General features: G+C 47.6%; 5 protein-coding genes and 2 non-coding genes across 7 annotated transcripts; 5 read left to right on the top strand and 2 right to left on the bottom strand.

The window, feature by feature from the left end:
- Window positions 1–39: 39 nt before the first annotated feature.
- On the bottom strand, window positions 40–1,079 carry BABINDRAFT_161095 (uncharacterized protein). The gene has a single exon (XM_019128649.1). The coding sequence runs from the start codon at window positions 976–978 to the stop codon at window positions 181–183; it is 798 nt and encodes a 265-aa protein (XP_018985433.1). The 5' UTR covers window positions 979–1,079; the 3' UTR covers window positions 40–180.
- A 245-nt stretch (window positions 1,080–1,324) lies between these two features.
- BABINDRAFT_t166 lies at window positions 1,325–1,396 on the bottom strand. Its single transcript has one exon. It is a non-coding gene; the product is annotated as a tRNA-Asp (tRNA).
- A 513-nt stretch (window positions 1,397–1,909) lies between these two features.
- On the top strand, window positions 1,910–4,843 carry BABINDRAFT_161094 (uncharacterized protein). Its single transcript, XM_019128648.1, has one exon. The coding sequence runs from the start codon at window positions 2,063–2,065 to the stop codon at window positions 4,781–4,783; it is 2,721 nt and encodes a 906-aa protein (XP_018985432.1). The 5' UTR covers window positions 1,910–2,062; the 3' UTR covers window positions 4,784–4,843.
- Window positions 4,844–5,728: 885 nt separating this feature from the next.
- BABINDRAFT_161093 (uncharacterized protein) lies at window positions 5,729–6,236 on the top strand. The gene has a single exon (XM_019128647.1). It carries the CDS (start codon window positions 5,883–5,885, stop codon window positions 6,108–6,110), a length of 228 nt encoding a protein of 75 aa, XP_018985431.1. The 5' UTR covers window positions 5,729–5,882; the 3' UTR covers window positions 6,111–6,236.
- Window positions 6,237–6,358: 122 nt separating this feature from the next.
- Window positions 6,359–7,972, top strand: BABINDRAFT_166476 (uncharacterized protein; the record flags this gene model as incomplete). The annotated part of the gene is made up of 1 exon (XM_019130431.1): window positions 6,359–7,972. The coding sequence occupies one exon, from the start codon at window positions 6,359–6,361 to the stop codon at window positions 7,970–7,972; it is 1,614 nt and encodes a 537-aa protein (XP_018985430.1).
- A 1,723-nt stretch (window positions 7,973–9,695) lies between these two features.
- On the top strand, window positions 9,696–11,042 carry BABINDRAFT_35394 (pepsin-like aspartic protease; the record flags this gene model as incomplete). The annotated part of the gene is made up of 2 exons (XM_019131712.1): window positions 9,696–9,988; window positions 10,049–11,042. The coding sequence occupies 2 exons, from the start codon at window positions 9,696–9,698 to the stop codon at window positions 11,040–11,042; spliced, it is 1,287 nt and encodes a 428-aa protein (XP_018985429.1).
- Window positions 11,043–11,657: 615 nt separating this feature from the next.
- Window positions 11,658–11,740, top strand: BABINDRAFT_t194. The gene has a single exon. It is a non-coding gene; the product is annotated as a tRNA-Leu (tRNA).
- Window positions 11,741–12,112: the final 372 nt, after the last annotated feature.

Here is a 12,112-nt window from a genome sequence, read left to right as displayed (position 1 = left end):
TTAAGGCTTGTGCCCTGACCGACATTACCTAACAGTGATTTGTCGAAGATATTTTATTCTAATATACAGGTTTACAATGGCTCTGGCCGGATCACCGTGACTTTGGCTGGATTGCCGTTTCTTTGTCCGGCTTGCATTAGCTGCGCTCGCGGATACCAGTGATTGCTTCGCTCGCGTTGCTCATGGCTGATACTCATACTGATTACCAAAACTTGGATTAAACTCGGAAGATCGCGGAACAAACTCCCCCATGTAGCCACTCCCTTCGTAAGAAGATCCACCCGGTCTCTGGCCGCCCCTCCCGCCTCTGCCTCTACCTCTGCCTCTACCCCTGCCTCCTCTATCTCTACCGCCTCTCATATACGCCCCGTTGTCGTACTCACGTGCCGTGTGGCCAATACCCTGCTTCATCTCCACGCTAACCTGACCACCGTTCACACCTCTCCCGTACTGTCTGCCCTCTTCAAATCCGGGATCCAAATCGATCTCCAACTCGCGGTCGTCTAGCTTGGTCCCGTTCAACCACTTGACGGCATTTAACGCGCCCAGTTGCTTGTCAAAGACTACAAAGCAGAACCCGCACGGCGCCAACTTGATACGATCCAACCCCATAATGATTGTCTGGATCTTGCCGCACGTCACAAAGAGCGCATGGATCTGCTGCTCAGTGCTGCTCAGCAGGAGCCCACCGATGTAAACTGTCTTGCTGTACATCGACTTCTGCAATGAGTGGAAGTTGTTCTTGCGCCGCGCCTTGTTGAGCAAATACGTTGACGGGCGGTCGAGACGCACACACGAGTTGGTGTAAGTCGGCGTGATAAAGTCAAAGAGCGGGTTCTCGTCCTGCTCCTTGCGTGACTGCTGGTCGTGGTGGTACTGCTGTCCACGGAAGTCTCTTTCGGACGTGGTCACAGGGATTTCGATTTCCATATTGTAGGTGACGAGCAATGGAGGAATGAGAGAGTGAGAAAGAGCCATGCCAAAAATATAATGGTTGAGTTTTTCTGCAGGTTTTACGAATTCCGCGAAAACAAAAATGCGCCTTGAAGGCTGCAGATTGGGATAAGAGAGTGTCTAAGTGGCTGCTACAACCAGCGGAAGAAATATAAACTATAACGAAACGGTCCAGAGTCTCAGGTCGACTTGAGAGGTCTAGGGTGAAGATAATAAATGTGAGAGTGGCAGGGAGACATCATTGAAACGTGTTCTCAGCCCTTCTGTTATTCGCGAACCCTAGTCTGGTTCCTCCCCTGTACGTCTATTTGAGCGAATGGTAAAACTTACAACTCCAAAAACAGTAAAGAGCTTTGGCAGTAAAAAAAAGCTCCGCGACGGGGAATTGAACCCCGGTCCCCCGCGCGACAAGCGGGGATTCTAGCCACTAAACTATCACGGATATCTCTATGATCGAATTTAGAAATACGGTTTGCCATGTTGAATTGGCTATAAGCAAAATGTTGTAAGTAGCCCAAAAATATGCTATGTGCCAACTCCCTTACATGTTTATATGATAAAGAGAAAAAAATTGATGAATTGCCATTCCTCAGAATAGGAGAATGGCTACACATATAAGACCGATGGCACCCAGTAGGCATTCAGGCCAACTGGACCACCTTTGTGTTTAACGGCCCAGAATCCCGTAAACTAGTACAGAGTCATGAAATTTTAAGAATGTAATCACTTTGGATGTACAGATATAGCTAAATACAGAGAGTGTAACCCGAGATAGGCTTCAGAAAAGGCATTGCTGTTCCCTGAAGCTCAAACGTTCTATCTCCGCACTGGACTGTTTTCGGCTCCAGTTAAAACCTCCAATACAAGCTCTTCAAAGATTTTATATAATGATGCCATAATAACTTGGTCAGTATAAATAAACTCTCATACATATAGAAATCAAACTATTGAACGCGTACTTCCTTCTATGTGTCACCTCCCATGGATCCAGCTCAACCTCTTCGCCAGGCTTGCTCGTGCGGCGCCGCCGCACGGCCAAAATCTTTTCGCCGTTCTTATATCTTTCTACGCTGATAACATTGTTTTACTTCACCGTTCCCGCACCACCATGCTCCACTCTCTGATCCGGGCCCTTCCACTCAGAATTCTGCGAACCCACCTCCAGCGGATGCTCACGTGCCTGCGGGAGCTACGTGAGAAGAAAAGCCTCTTCTCGTCGTCCTTTTCGACCAACGACTTTGACGACCAGTTCTTGATGGATGTCGAAGCCAAGAAAAACGTGGTGAATAAGAACCTAAACCCTGATTCCAATCCAACTGACTCCATTTTAGAATCCATTTTTGCAGAGTTAAACGTGGAACTAGCCGGCGGAAAGGCGCATGTTCCGCAAGAATCAGAGATTTTAGTTTTGGACACACTGAGGCTCCAGAACCGCGCGCGCACCAGGCGCACGCCCCCGAACGTGCCACCTACGGGGTTTAGTGATACATCCTTCACACGCGAGCCCAAGAAGAAGGCTAAGGCGGCGATTCCAGCGTTTGACTTCACCGAAATTGACGAACAGCGACAGCAGTTGTTAGTGTTCAAGGCGGCCGTCTCGGACCATGCGGTGATCGCTTCCGTCGGGGACATGAAGCCTGTGAAGCCAAAGGTATCACAGATGCGGTACGAGCAGCTAGAGATGGACTTAAACGCGGCCTATTCGTTGGTCCAACTCAGAGGATACATGGCTCTCCAGCCCGTGAGTCCGTACGGCTATAAGAAGACATTTTCAAAGACCAAGTTGGTTGAATTTATCATCAAGCGCGTGTGGAATGTGGAAGCCTCGGATGAGATCAGCTATCTCGACGATTTGATCATTGAGAGAACGTTGAAATTCAGTAAGCGCGATTTATTCTTCTTGCTATCAGAGAAGGGGCGTTATATCCATGCAATGTCACACAAGGGCGCGCAGATTGTTGTTTCGGACGACTTGAAATTGATTTTGCGCGGTCCCGAGAACTTGTTGAACTATATTGATATTAACCTTGGGTACTTGTTGAATACAGTGCAGCGGGAGACGTTGGATTTGACGGAGTTGAACAAATTGTGCGAGATGCACGGGAAGAGGCTTGATGTGGGAAGGTTACAGGCTAAGTATGATGTGTACTTTGAACAAGCTCTGGGCGAATCTGTGGAAAAATCTCCGAGAAAGTCTCTGGACAAGCCTCTGTCCATTTCAGTTTCAACGTCCTCTTTAGCTCTGGAATCTCCTCCTACAACTCACCTGGCAGGGCCTTCTCTTTTATACAACGTGTGGTTCCTCAATCGTGACCTCCTCGACCGGATGAAGAGACAAGTGTTGCTCTCGCTCGACTACAACCCTACAGCCGTCAAGCATCTCACGGTACCCGATCTCGCTCCTCTTCGCTTCTACGAGTACAACAACAAATCCGTGCTTCCGCATGTGCACAGGGATATGTGCTGGTACACATTAAAAAGCACGACCAAAAAGAAAACTGTAAGCGCCGATGAATATTTTTCTCAAGAGGCCCTCCGGGAGTTAACCTCCTTCACCGACAAGATCCCCAGTTACAGCGCTTTCTCTGAGGCCTACGAGTCGCAGAATTACACCGAGGATCACACCTCTGAAACTCTTCCGAAGAGCGTAAACAGCCATGACATGGAACTTGCCCTTGACACCGAGGTTGGCCAAGTGGAGGAAAGCGATGGCGTACATACCGATGCAGGTACTTCTGAGAGTATATCGCTTCCTCAGTCAACCAAAAACCGCTTGTACGATACCCTAACATCATTCATTCCAAACCCCGAAACCCGTACCGTGCCTCTTGCCCAATGGGAGGACCCGGTCATGAGTGTGTCCTTCGGGGCCCTCTTGTTCGCTGAAAAGACCCCAAAAGCCCGGTCTGTCTTTTCCACGAAGCCTGCGGACGCCATCGCCGTGGACAACTACATCTTCAACACCACCATCCCCAAAATCTACGCCAAGGTGCACCAGTTGCCACTCGTGTCTGAGAGTTCTGCCGAGTCTGAGGGTGCACGCCTTGCGCTTAAGAGCGCGGCTGCGTTTGCACGTGTCAAGCTCGTACCCGAGGCGTACTCCAACGCCGCCAACTTCCAACAGTACCCGCCATTAGAGGTGTGGTTGCCGATCAGCAACCTCGGCAAGATCTACTGGAAGGGTATCCAAGTCTTGGCGTCCGTCGCTGAGAACGAGCACTACGTGAGTGGTCAGGCCGCCGCAACGAACGTCACGGACATGAAGTTTGGCTGCTACGTCGTCGGAAAACTCGCGGACGGGAAATTCGCAGCCCCTACGGAAGAAGGGGAGGCTGAGGAATCCGAATCTGGCTTGAGCGAAGAGGAACGTACAATCTTGCATGCAATGGGAGTCAAGGACCAAGCAAAGTCAGAGGACGAAATCGGGCTCTTATCGCCCAGATCGCCCTTCTTGGCCTCCCAGAAGGCTCTCAAGGAGTACTTGATTCACTCCTTCAAGAGTCACGAAAAGCAAACCCGCGACCCGGTGTTCAGCTCCGCCCCGATTGCCATCAACTATCCGACAGAGGACCCTACCAAGACGGTCCCAGTACCGTATATCTTTGTGGGGGCCTCTTATGGCCAGACCATGTCGTTTGTGTTTAACGGAAGATACGTTGACTGCAACGTCATTACACGCGACTCATTGGGCGGACGCCATTTCGAGGTTAACATGTTGATGCCGCTCGCCGCGCGCGCGGAGGCGCGCGATGACGGTTGCGTGATCCCAGTGGACCGAGCCGAGTTTGACCGCTTCGTCGACGATGCTGTCGCGCTCGCCACGTTGTAGACCTGTATATATTATGTCTCCGCTTGTATAGTGATTGCAAAGAAATACTTGTGAATGAGATTTATAAAGCGTAGGGTCTCGAGTAGAACCGTGAGCATTAGAGTCACGTAGGTAGTCGATAATACATTACATCTCCTTGAGAATATGGTGTCGTCAACGCTAGGTTTATATTTCAGAGTGTAAAGCTAATATAGTAAGGGGAAACGGATGGAGCTCTGGATAAAACCCCCCAAGGAACCCCGAGGTAAAAATGATACTGTATATGCAAGTTTCACCCCGACATTCGTTTGCCTTTACCGGTTTCTCAACAATTCATTCAAAAATCTGATGTCTGGTATTTATAGTGTGTTTTTATGGTCTAAGTAGTTGTATCTGATTATCTCGACAGTGTTCCTAGGTTCTTGAGAACGTATTTTTGCTGTTATGCATTTAGATAGCGGTTTCTTATAACTACACACAGATTCAAAAATGATAAAGCATGGCCCCTTTGATTCAATGCAATAATGGACTATTACATATATGTTTTCAGATATAAATAGGGTTTTTTGTTATTTTTTTCAGTTAAATTGATATTGGGTTATCACCTTTGTGGCTGCAAGACGCAAGGTTCGCTTCCGTAAGAATGTTCCTAGATTAATTAACCTCGTACTTTAACTACATACCTGGCCACGGTTGAAAATAATGCTGGTTAGCTAGGCAGCACCACCCAAGCCTCGAATCGCTAAAAATCTCTATTACACTGACGATTATAGTTGTTATCTGGCACGGCTGGCGCCCGGCCCATTTTGGGATGTTATAGGGCTCGCTAATTTCCATGTGATGCATATTGCAAAAGCAAAACGCGCCGGATCAAATTAACGCTTCGATGCCCACTCCTTTTACCCTTTAACCCTCTTTTTGCTAAACCTCTGTTACACTACAATTTTACACCTTACTACTGGTCCGACATATACCATGATAATTTTCTTCTTGGCGGCTGCCAACATCGTCCGAGAGGTCATGCTCTATGGGACTGCGTGGAGTTTGTATAACAGTGCTTAAGAATTAACGCTCACTAGTTGACTAATCTTTAGCCATTTTTGTAACCTCGGCCTGCGCCATGGTCATGTTCTTGCCCTTATCTGTCGCGGGGTCGTTTTTTGCGCTAGTGTTAGGAAGATGGTACCGGATGGACGTTTTACCGAATTTACACCCTCAGAGTGACTCCATGAGTTCTGGTGTTGAGGAATTAAGGATTGACAAACCGGGAATGGCGGATATCAGCAACCTTGCTTTGGATGGCGACGTTGTCTTGCGCGTTACATCCCCCGCGCCAGAGAACAGTTAATTCACCATATCAGTTATTTTTAAAATTCAAAGTTTTTTTTTTTATCTCTGGTTTTAATTCATAAATTGGCTATTGGCCCCACTTTCGCAAATTCAAATTTGGCAAGCTCCGTCTGCCAGATTCCGCTAACTGTTCTCAACCTTTATTTATCCTGTACGCTAATTTTGCTATGAGTCTTGTATGAAAAATGAAAAGTCTTGCCTACGTGAATGTAGAAGATCTCCCAGCCTATATCTCCAAGCAGTCTAATGTTTGCCGGGCGAATACTTTCCAGGACGTGTCTCGGATACCCCTTACGGACTCCCCTGCCATGGGGCTCTATCTTGAACGTCAGACCGCTTTCCATCACATCTACCACCCCGCTTGTTTCACTTTCGGTTCATGCTAGAGGCTCCCCCTATTTGATCCCCTCTTTGGTTGGCATCGTCACTAGAGGCTTCGCCTCCAGGGACTTTTCTTTGATTGGCACCATCTCCAGAGGCTATGCCACGGTTGCCAAACTCACTCGAGACCAGGACCTCGCGGAAGACCCGTACATACCACCTCCACCAACACCGAAAAGAGGCAAACTCCGCCGTCTCCTCCACCGTTGGGGGTTCACTATCCGGACTTTTGTCTACAAGATGGCGCCGATGTTCATCATCGGGTATCTCTCGCTTGCGGCAATCATCTTGTCGTACTGGTTTTTCACCGTGAAGCCGAAACAGGAATTGTTCCAGCCGTATGCGACCGAGTGGCCGTTCCGTGTCAAGATCAGAGTTATCAGGGGCACGCAGTACGATGTGGAGGACTACAACTCCACCGGTGCGTTAAAGTGCTGGCTCGAGGCGTTGTCGTTGTTGTACCAGTTCGAGGGTTTGGGTAAGGTTAACATCCAGGCGCGTTTCTGGGACTCAGTGCCAGTCATCCCCGACGAGCTTTTAAGAGCCAAGTCTGATGAATATATTGATTGCTATGTGGACTTATTAGTGCGTTCTGGGATGGGTTTGATCATGGATGGTGACTCTGAGGAAGGTGAACGCCTCCTCGGTCGTGCCATGGAGTACGATGGGTTTGGAAACGCTGATATCAAAGCGTATGTAAAGGCCCGTGAATTCAAGAAGCGCTTGAACGCCGGTCCTGCGGACCTTCAGGCGTTGAAGAGAGAGATTGTTGCCAGCATCAACACCTTGACCGCCGCGTTTGACTACCTTCCGCAGCAGCCGTTAGTCGCGGAGCAATTGGAAACGACTAATTTCTCGGCATACTTGCCGGAATCTTCGGCCCAGGTTACCTCACTCAACTATCACCTCCAGGAGCTCGGCCGCATCTTCACCATGGAGCGTAACTACACCAAGGCACTCGAGGTGTACTTGACGCTCTACCGCAACCTCAATCACAAGTTCACGTTGCTCTTCAACCCCGTGCACGTATCTGACGGGAAGCTCACCTTGGACTATGGCTCCATGAAAAAGTTCAACTTCTGCTTGAGCGATTTCCACAACTTGCGTGTCAGTGAGGAGGAGCTCGCCATATTGGAAACCTCCATCGCCGAGCTTCTCTGGAAGCTTCATGACGAACGCGCGATTGTCTGGGCCGACGATGCCGTGCGCAACATCCGTCTTAAGCGCCACGAAGGCAGTAGGGGCTACGAGGTGGCCCAGGTTGCGTTCCAGAACGCATCCGCCATGTACGAGGCGTTGGGTGTCACTGCCAGGGCCAAGCAATTGGACGAAGAGAGGAAGGCTATGCCCTTGATGACCGATTTGGACGGCTGTTCTGTCTTGTATAACAAGAATCTCGGAAACTTGAAGACCTTCATGAGAATGAGAAAGTACTGGGGCAGATCCTCCAACACCACCGTGGCCTACATGCACGATTAGATCCGGTAACCTGTATATATTTGATATCAATGTCATGAAACGTAGCAGAGAGTAAGGTGGAGATATGTGTTTCCAGATTTGTATCCCTGAGCACGACCCTCATACCATGATCCTGTATATCTTTCACTTGAGTCTCAGGTTCTTGTCCCTGCGGTGCATTCAGTTGCGTGGTATTAGGACGCGAATCAATTCCACTTCCGGTTAGACGTCTTATATCTGTTTCAGGCACACATTGGAGAGGAATGTATCGAATAGTTATCGTACGATATTCGTACACCAATTTAATACGTCAGTTAGATATGGTACTATAGACATTTACATCATATTTTGAATTATTGTCGCATTGAGTGCTAATTTTTGACCTAAAAACACTCATGGAAAATAATGTACGAAAGTTTAAATATTGTATGGTTCACCACCACACGGAGCAACTATGTATTCCCCGATAGATGTAGCTCCATCACACTACGCGCTCGTAGTACTGAACCAAATTTACGCCATCCGGTAAATCCATATAACAATGCATAACACGTACAAGCATTATGCAACGCGCCACAATTCAAAAAGGCTTGAGTTGAAAATAACAGAATTCTGTTATCTTTTTGATTCGTGCTGCCACTGCCAAGCAATATTGGTCATGCCGATTATTCACGGCGCCGACTGATTATCCATTCCGTACATTGGGATGTTTGCTAAATTTAGATGCACCCCCTCGTCTGCACACTTACTAAATCGGGAGGTCAGCGCCCCAGGTATCATTCGTACCCTCCGTCTCATCGTTTATCAGCTCTTTGTTTGAGGGGCCTGAGGATCGGCCCTATTTATCTTCAAATGTGTGTTTCATCTTTTCCTCTCCCCTCCTTTGTCTATCCTTAACTTTGCAGGGCGTCAGTTATGTGCAAACCCTGTTCGCGTGCCTAACGCAGCACCCTTATTTTGGAAAGGGTGCATTACTTGTGGGTGGATCTGCAATGGAGCTTGAAACATTGCTTAGCAACATTGACGATACAAAGCCTAAGGCTTGTACTAGGGTGTGACTAAAGGTTGTACTAAATTCAGCCGGGGCCAGGGAGTGCGCATGATAAGCTTATCTAAAAGCCCGATCATTTTCTTCCGGAGCCGTGCACCCACGCGGTGTGGCTAGCTCGTAAAAGCTGAACACCCCCCACAGATTGGTTAAAATCTATGCCTTTTAGCTCTATCTTCTCCTGAGTTGCACCTGCAAGCCTCCTGTTGCAATTCCATTTTACAATATTATGCTAGTGTACAGGATTGTGAAAGAGAACCAATTGATAGCTTTCCTCCTCCCACCAATGACAGTGATGCGATCTGCCGTACCTGCCATTTTACGAAGCGTTCTGGGCACCAAAATAGCAAATTAACACGTCTATGTTTTAAATTCTTGCGTTAGAACATAAGATTTACGATAAATAAGCAAATTGTGGGTTGCTCTGTGTATTACACAGCTTTAGGTCATGGTGCAAACAGCACGGCCCCCCGCCCCCAACAGGACTTTCATTCTCATTGCACACGAAATCCGACCGTATGAGGTTTCCCAGGTTGCTGAATTAAATCGGATCAAAGTCTATAAATACGTGTATATCTCCCGTCCGATTACTTCTTTTCTTGTAAAACACAAGTCGAAATCAACAATCAACTTTCCACTATGCTTCTCTCTAAAACCCTCTTTACGATCTTTGCGGTCTTGATTCAATCTGAATCCATGCTCGCCGAGGCTGCCGGCCTCACTGATGGAGTTTTCCTGGTGGACTTCAGCGTCCACAAAGGGGAAACGGCTGAAAACGCCATCTACGGGGGTAACACCCCACGGCTTGTTCCAAGAGCTGTGAGTGGGGTCGATACTTTGAACCTCATCAATGAGAACACCTTTTACTTGGCCAATGTTTCCCTTGGCTCCAACCAACAGAAGGTTGGTGTTCTTCTTGACACTGGCTCTTCCGACTTATGGGTTCAGGGAAATACCAACCCATATTGTAAGGCAGGGACTGCTGGGAAGTCTCGCGCTCCTGGAGCCAAGTACCGGGCGTTCGACGCTGGTGGCTTGGTTCAAAAGAGTGGAGCCGTCTCCAAGGCTGTGTCTGCGGCTGACCAGTTTGATTGCAGCGTGTACGGTACTTTCAACACGGCCACTTCCACCACCTATCATAACAATGGTACTGCCTTCAGTATCACTTATGGTGACGGAACCTTCGCAAAGGGGACGTGGGGACAGGACACGGTCAATGTGGCTGGGTTGCTGGTTAGTGGTGTTAACCTTGCTGTTGCTAACAACGCTGACTCCTCGGTGGGTGTTTTTGGAATTGGGTTGGCTGGTAATGAAGCCTCTAACTCTGGCAACACTCCGTTCATTTACGACAACTTCCCGGTGCAGTTGAAGAAGAAGGGCTTGATCAAGAAGACCCTCTATTCGTTGTATTTGAACAGTGCTACTTCTGCTCTGGGTAACGTCTTGTTTGGAGGGGTCGACCACGCCAAGCATTACGGTAATTTGGTTCCTTTGCCGCTTGTCAACGTTTATCCTCAGTACTATTCCTCAGCGGTGTCCTTTTTTGTCACGTTGGCTGGTGTCGGCTACAACAACCAGGCTGTATCCACCGGTCTGATTTCTGCTTTATTGGACAGTGGGACTACCTTGACTTATTTGCCAAAGGCGGTCGTATCTAACGTTGCTTCCAAGTTAGGTTACACTTACTCATCGAGCGCTCAAGCCTACTCAGGCCCTTGCACGGGTGCCTTCACCTCGAAGAGTCTCTCTTTCCTGTTTGCTGGTGTCACTATCAACTCCCCAATTACCAACTTCCTTGAGCAAGCATACTACTCCGATGGCAGCGTGGCGCCAAACGTCTGCTTCTTGGGCCTTATCCCTTCTACGGACACTTACATTTTGGGTGACAGCTTCTTGAGAGCTGCCTACGTTGTTTATGACTTGGAAGCACTCCAAGTTTACTTGGCCCAGGCCATTCCAAATGCCACGGCCCAGGATATTGTGGCTGTCACTTCGACTATTCCACCAGGAACTTTGGTCCAACAAACTGCCACCACGTTCTAGGTGACTATTTTTTTTTTCCATTGTCTCCAACCTGATTTTCTCGGTCGCCGGTCATCTACTGGTAGATTTTCATTTCCTTTCTGTCAAGGACGTCGGGGAAATAATTCAGGGCAGTATATCGCTGGCGGTTGCGTCCTAAAATTTATTTTATTCCCTATTATCCCTTATCTAGTTTATTTAGAGATGGGTTTCTACCTTTAAACGACTATACACGTTTGGGAATCTTTATACTCTTTTTTTCTATATTTCTGAGACGGTGCTGGTTCTAACTTCAAAAGTGTTTTCCTGTTTGACATGCATATGTAACAAGCCCTTCGAGTCTTTTATATACAAGACTGGATATTCATAGTGCTATTCCTATATACCCTATACTAAATTATAGGGTAAATGGAAAAAGCCCCAGAGTAGCATCGGTGTTATAGCATGCATCTGCGATCAGAAGGCGCTTCAGTATCTACTGATTCTACCGTGTTTATCTCTTCTCTATTGGTTGAGTTCGGCTTAAAAAGGACTGGAATATATGACTCAAAATCTGTTACTAAATGGGAAGCGAGTGAGAAATATCCCCCAATTTTACCCGTCAAAACCATCTACATATTCCTCTTTATCATAATTGGCTTTCTGGCCGAGTTGGTCTAAGGCGCCAGGGTAAGGTCCTGGTCTCTCCGGAGGCACGAGTTCGAATCTCGTGGAAGTCATTATTTTTGCATTTTTAATTCTACCCATTGAATTTGGTACGCTGAAAAAAGAAGGGATTTGTATTTTTACCATAATGGGCTTGGATAAACTCCCGAGATCGCTATTAGATGAAGTCTATCTCTGTAAAAATCAATAGCACTTTACGAGTTTGTGAGCATTCCCGGTGCGTCTATTCATTCAGCTTCATCCCGTTTCAACCCCTTGAGTACCATAAACGGTAAGGTAGAGTTGGTGAGCCACTCTTAGATCTCCATCCTTACATCTAATTTTTGCTATTAGTAACCCTAGTCTGCTTACATATATAATGTATGTACAGAAAGAAAATCACGTGCCCAGAGGGTTGAACGGGTTCCAAAGTAGCCGGGTTATCG

The sequence above is a fragment of the Babjeviella inositovora genome (genome assembly GCF_001661335.1).
Source record: "Babjeviella inositovora NRRL Y-12698 unplaced genomic scaffold BABINscaffold_5, whole genome shotgun sequence".
NCBI classification, from domain to species: Eukaryota; Fungi; Ascomycota; class Pichiomycetes; order Serinales; genus Babjeviella; species Babjeviella inositovora.
The sequence above is the reverse complement of the archived record's forward strand: the minus strand, read 5'-3'. Positions and strand labels throughout refer to the sequence as shown.

Bases quoted from the DNA above. Each gene is read 5' to 3' on its own strand.
- BABINDRAFT_161094 (XM_019128648.1), top strand. From the start codon at position 2,063: ATGCTCCACTCTCTGATCCGGGCCCTTCCACTCAGAATTCTGCGAACC.
- BABINDRAFT_161095 (XM_019128649.1), bottom strand. From the start codon at position 978: ATGGCTCTTTCTCACTCTCTCATTCCTCCATTGCTCGTCACCTACAAT.
- BABINDRAFT_161093 (XM_019128647.1), top strand. From the start codon at position 5,883: ATGGTCATGTTCTTGCCCTTATCTGTCGCGGGGTCGTTTTTTGCGCTA.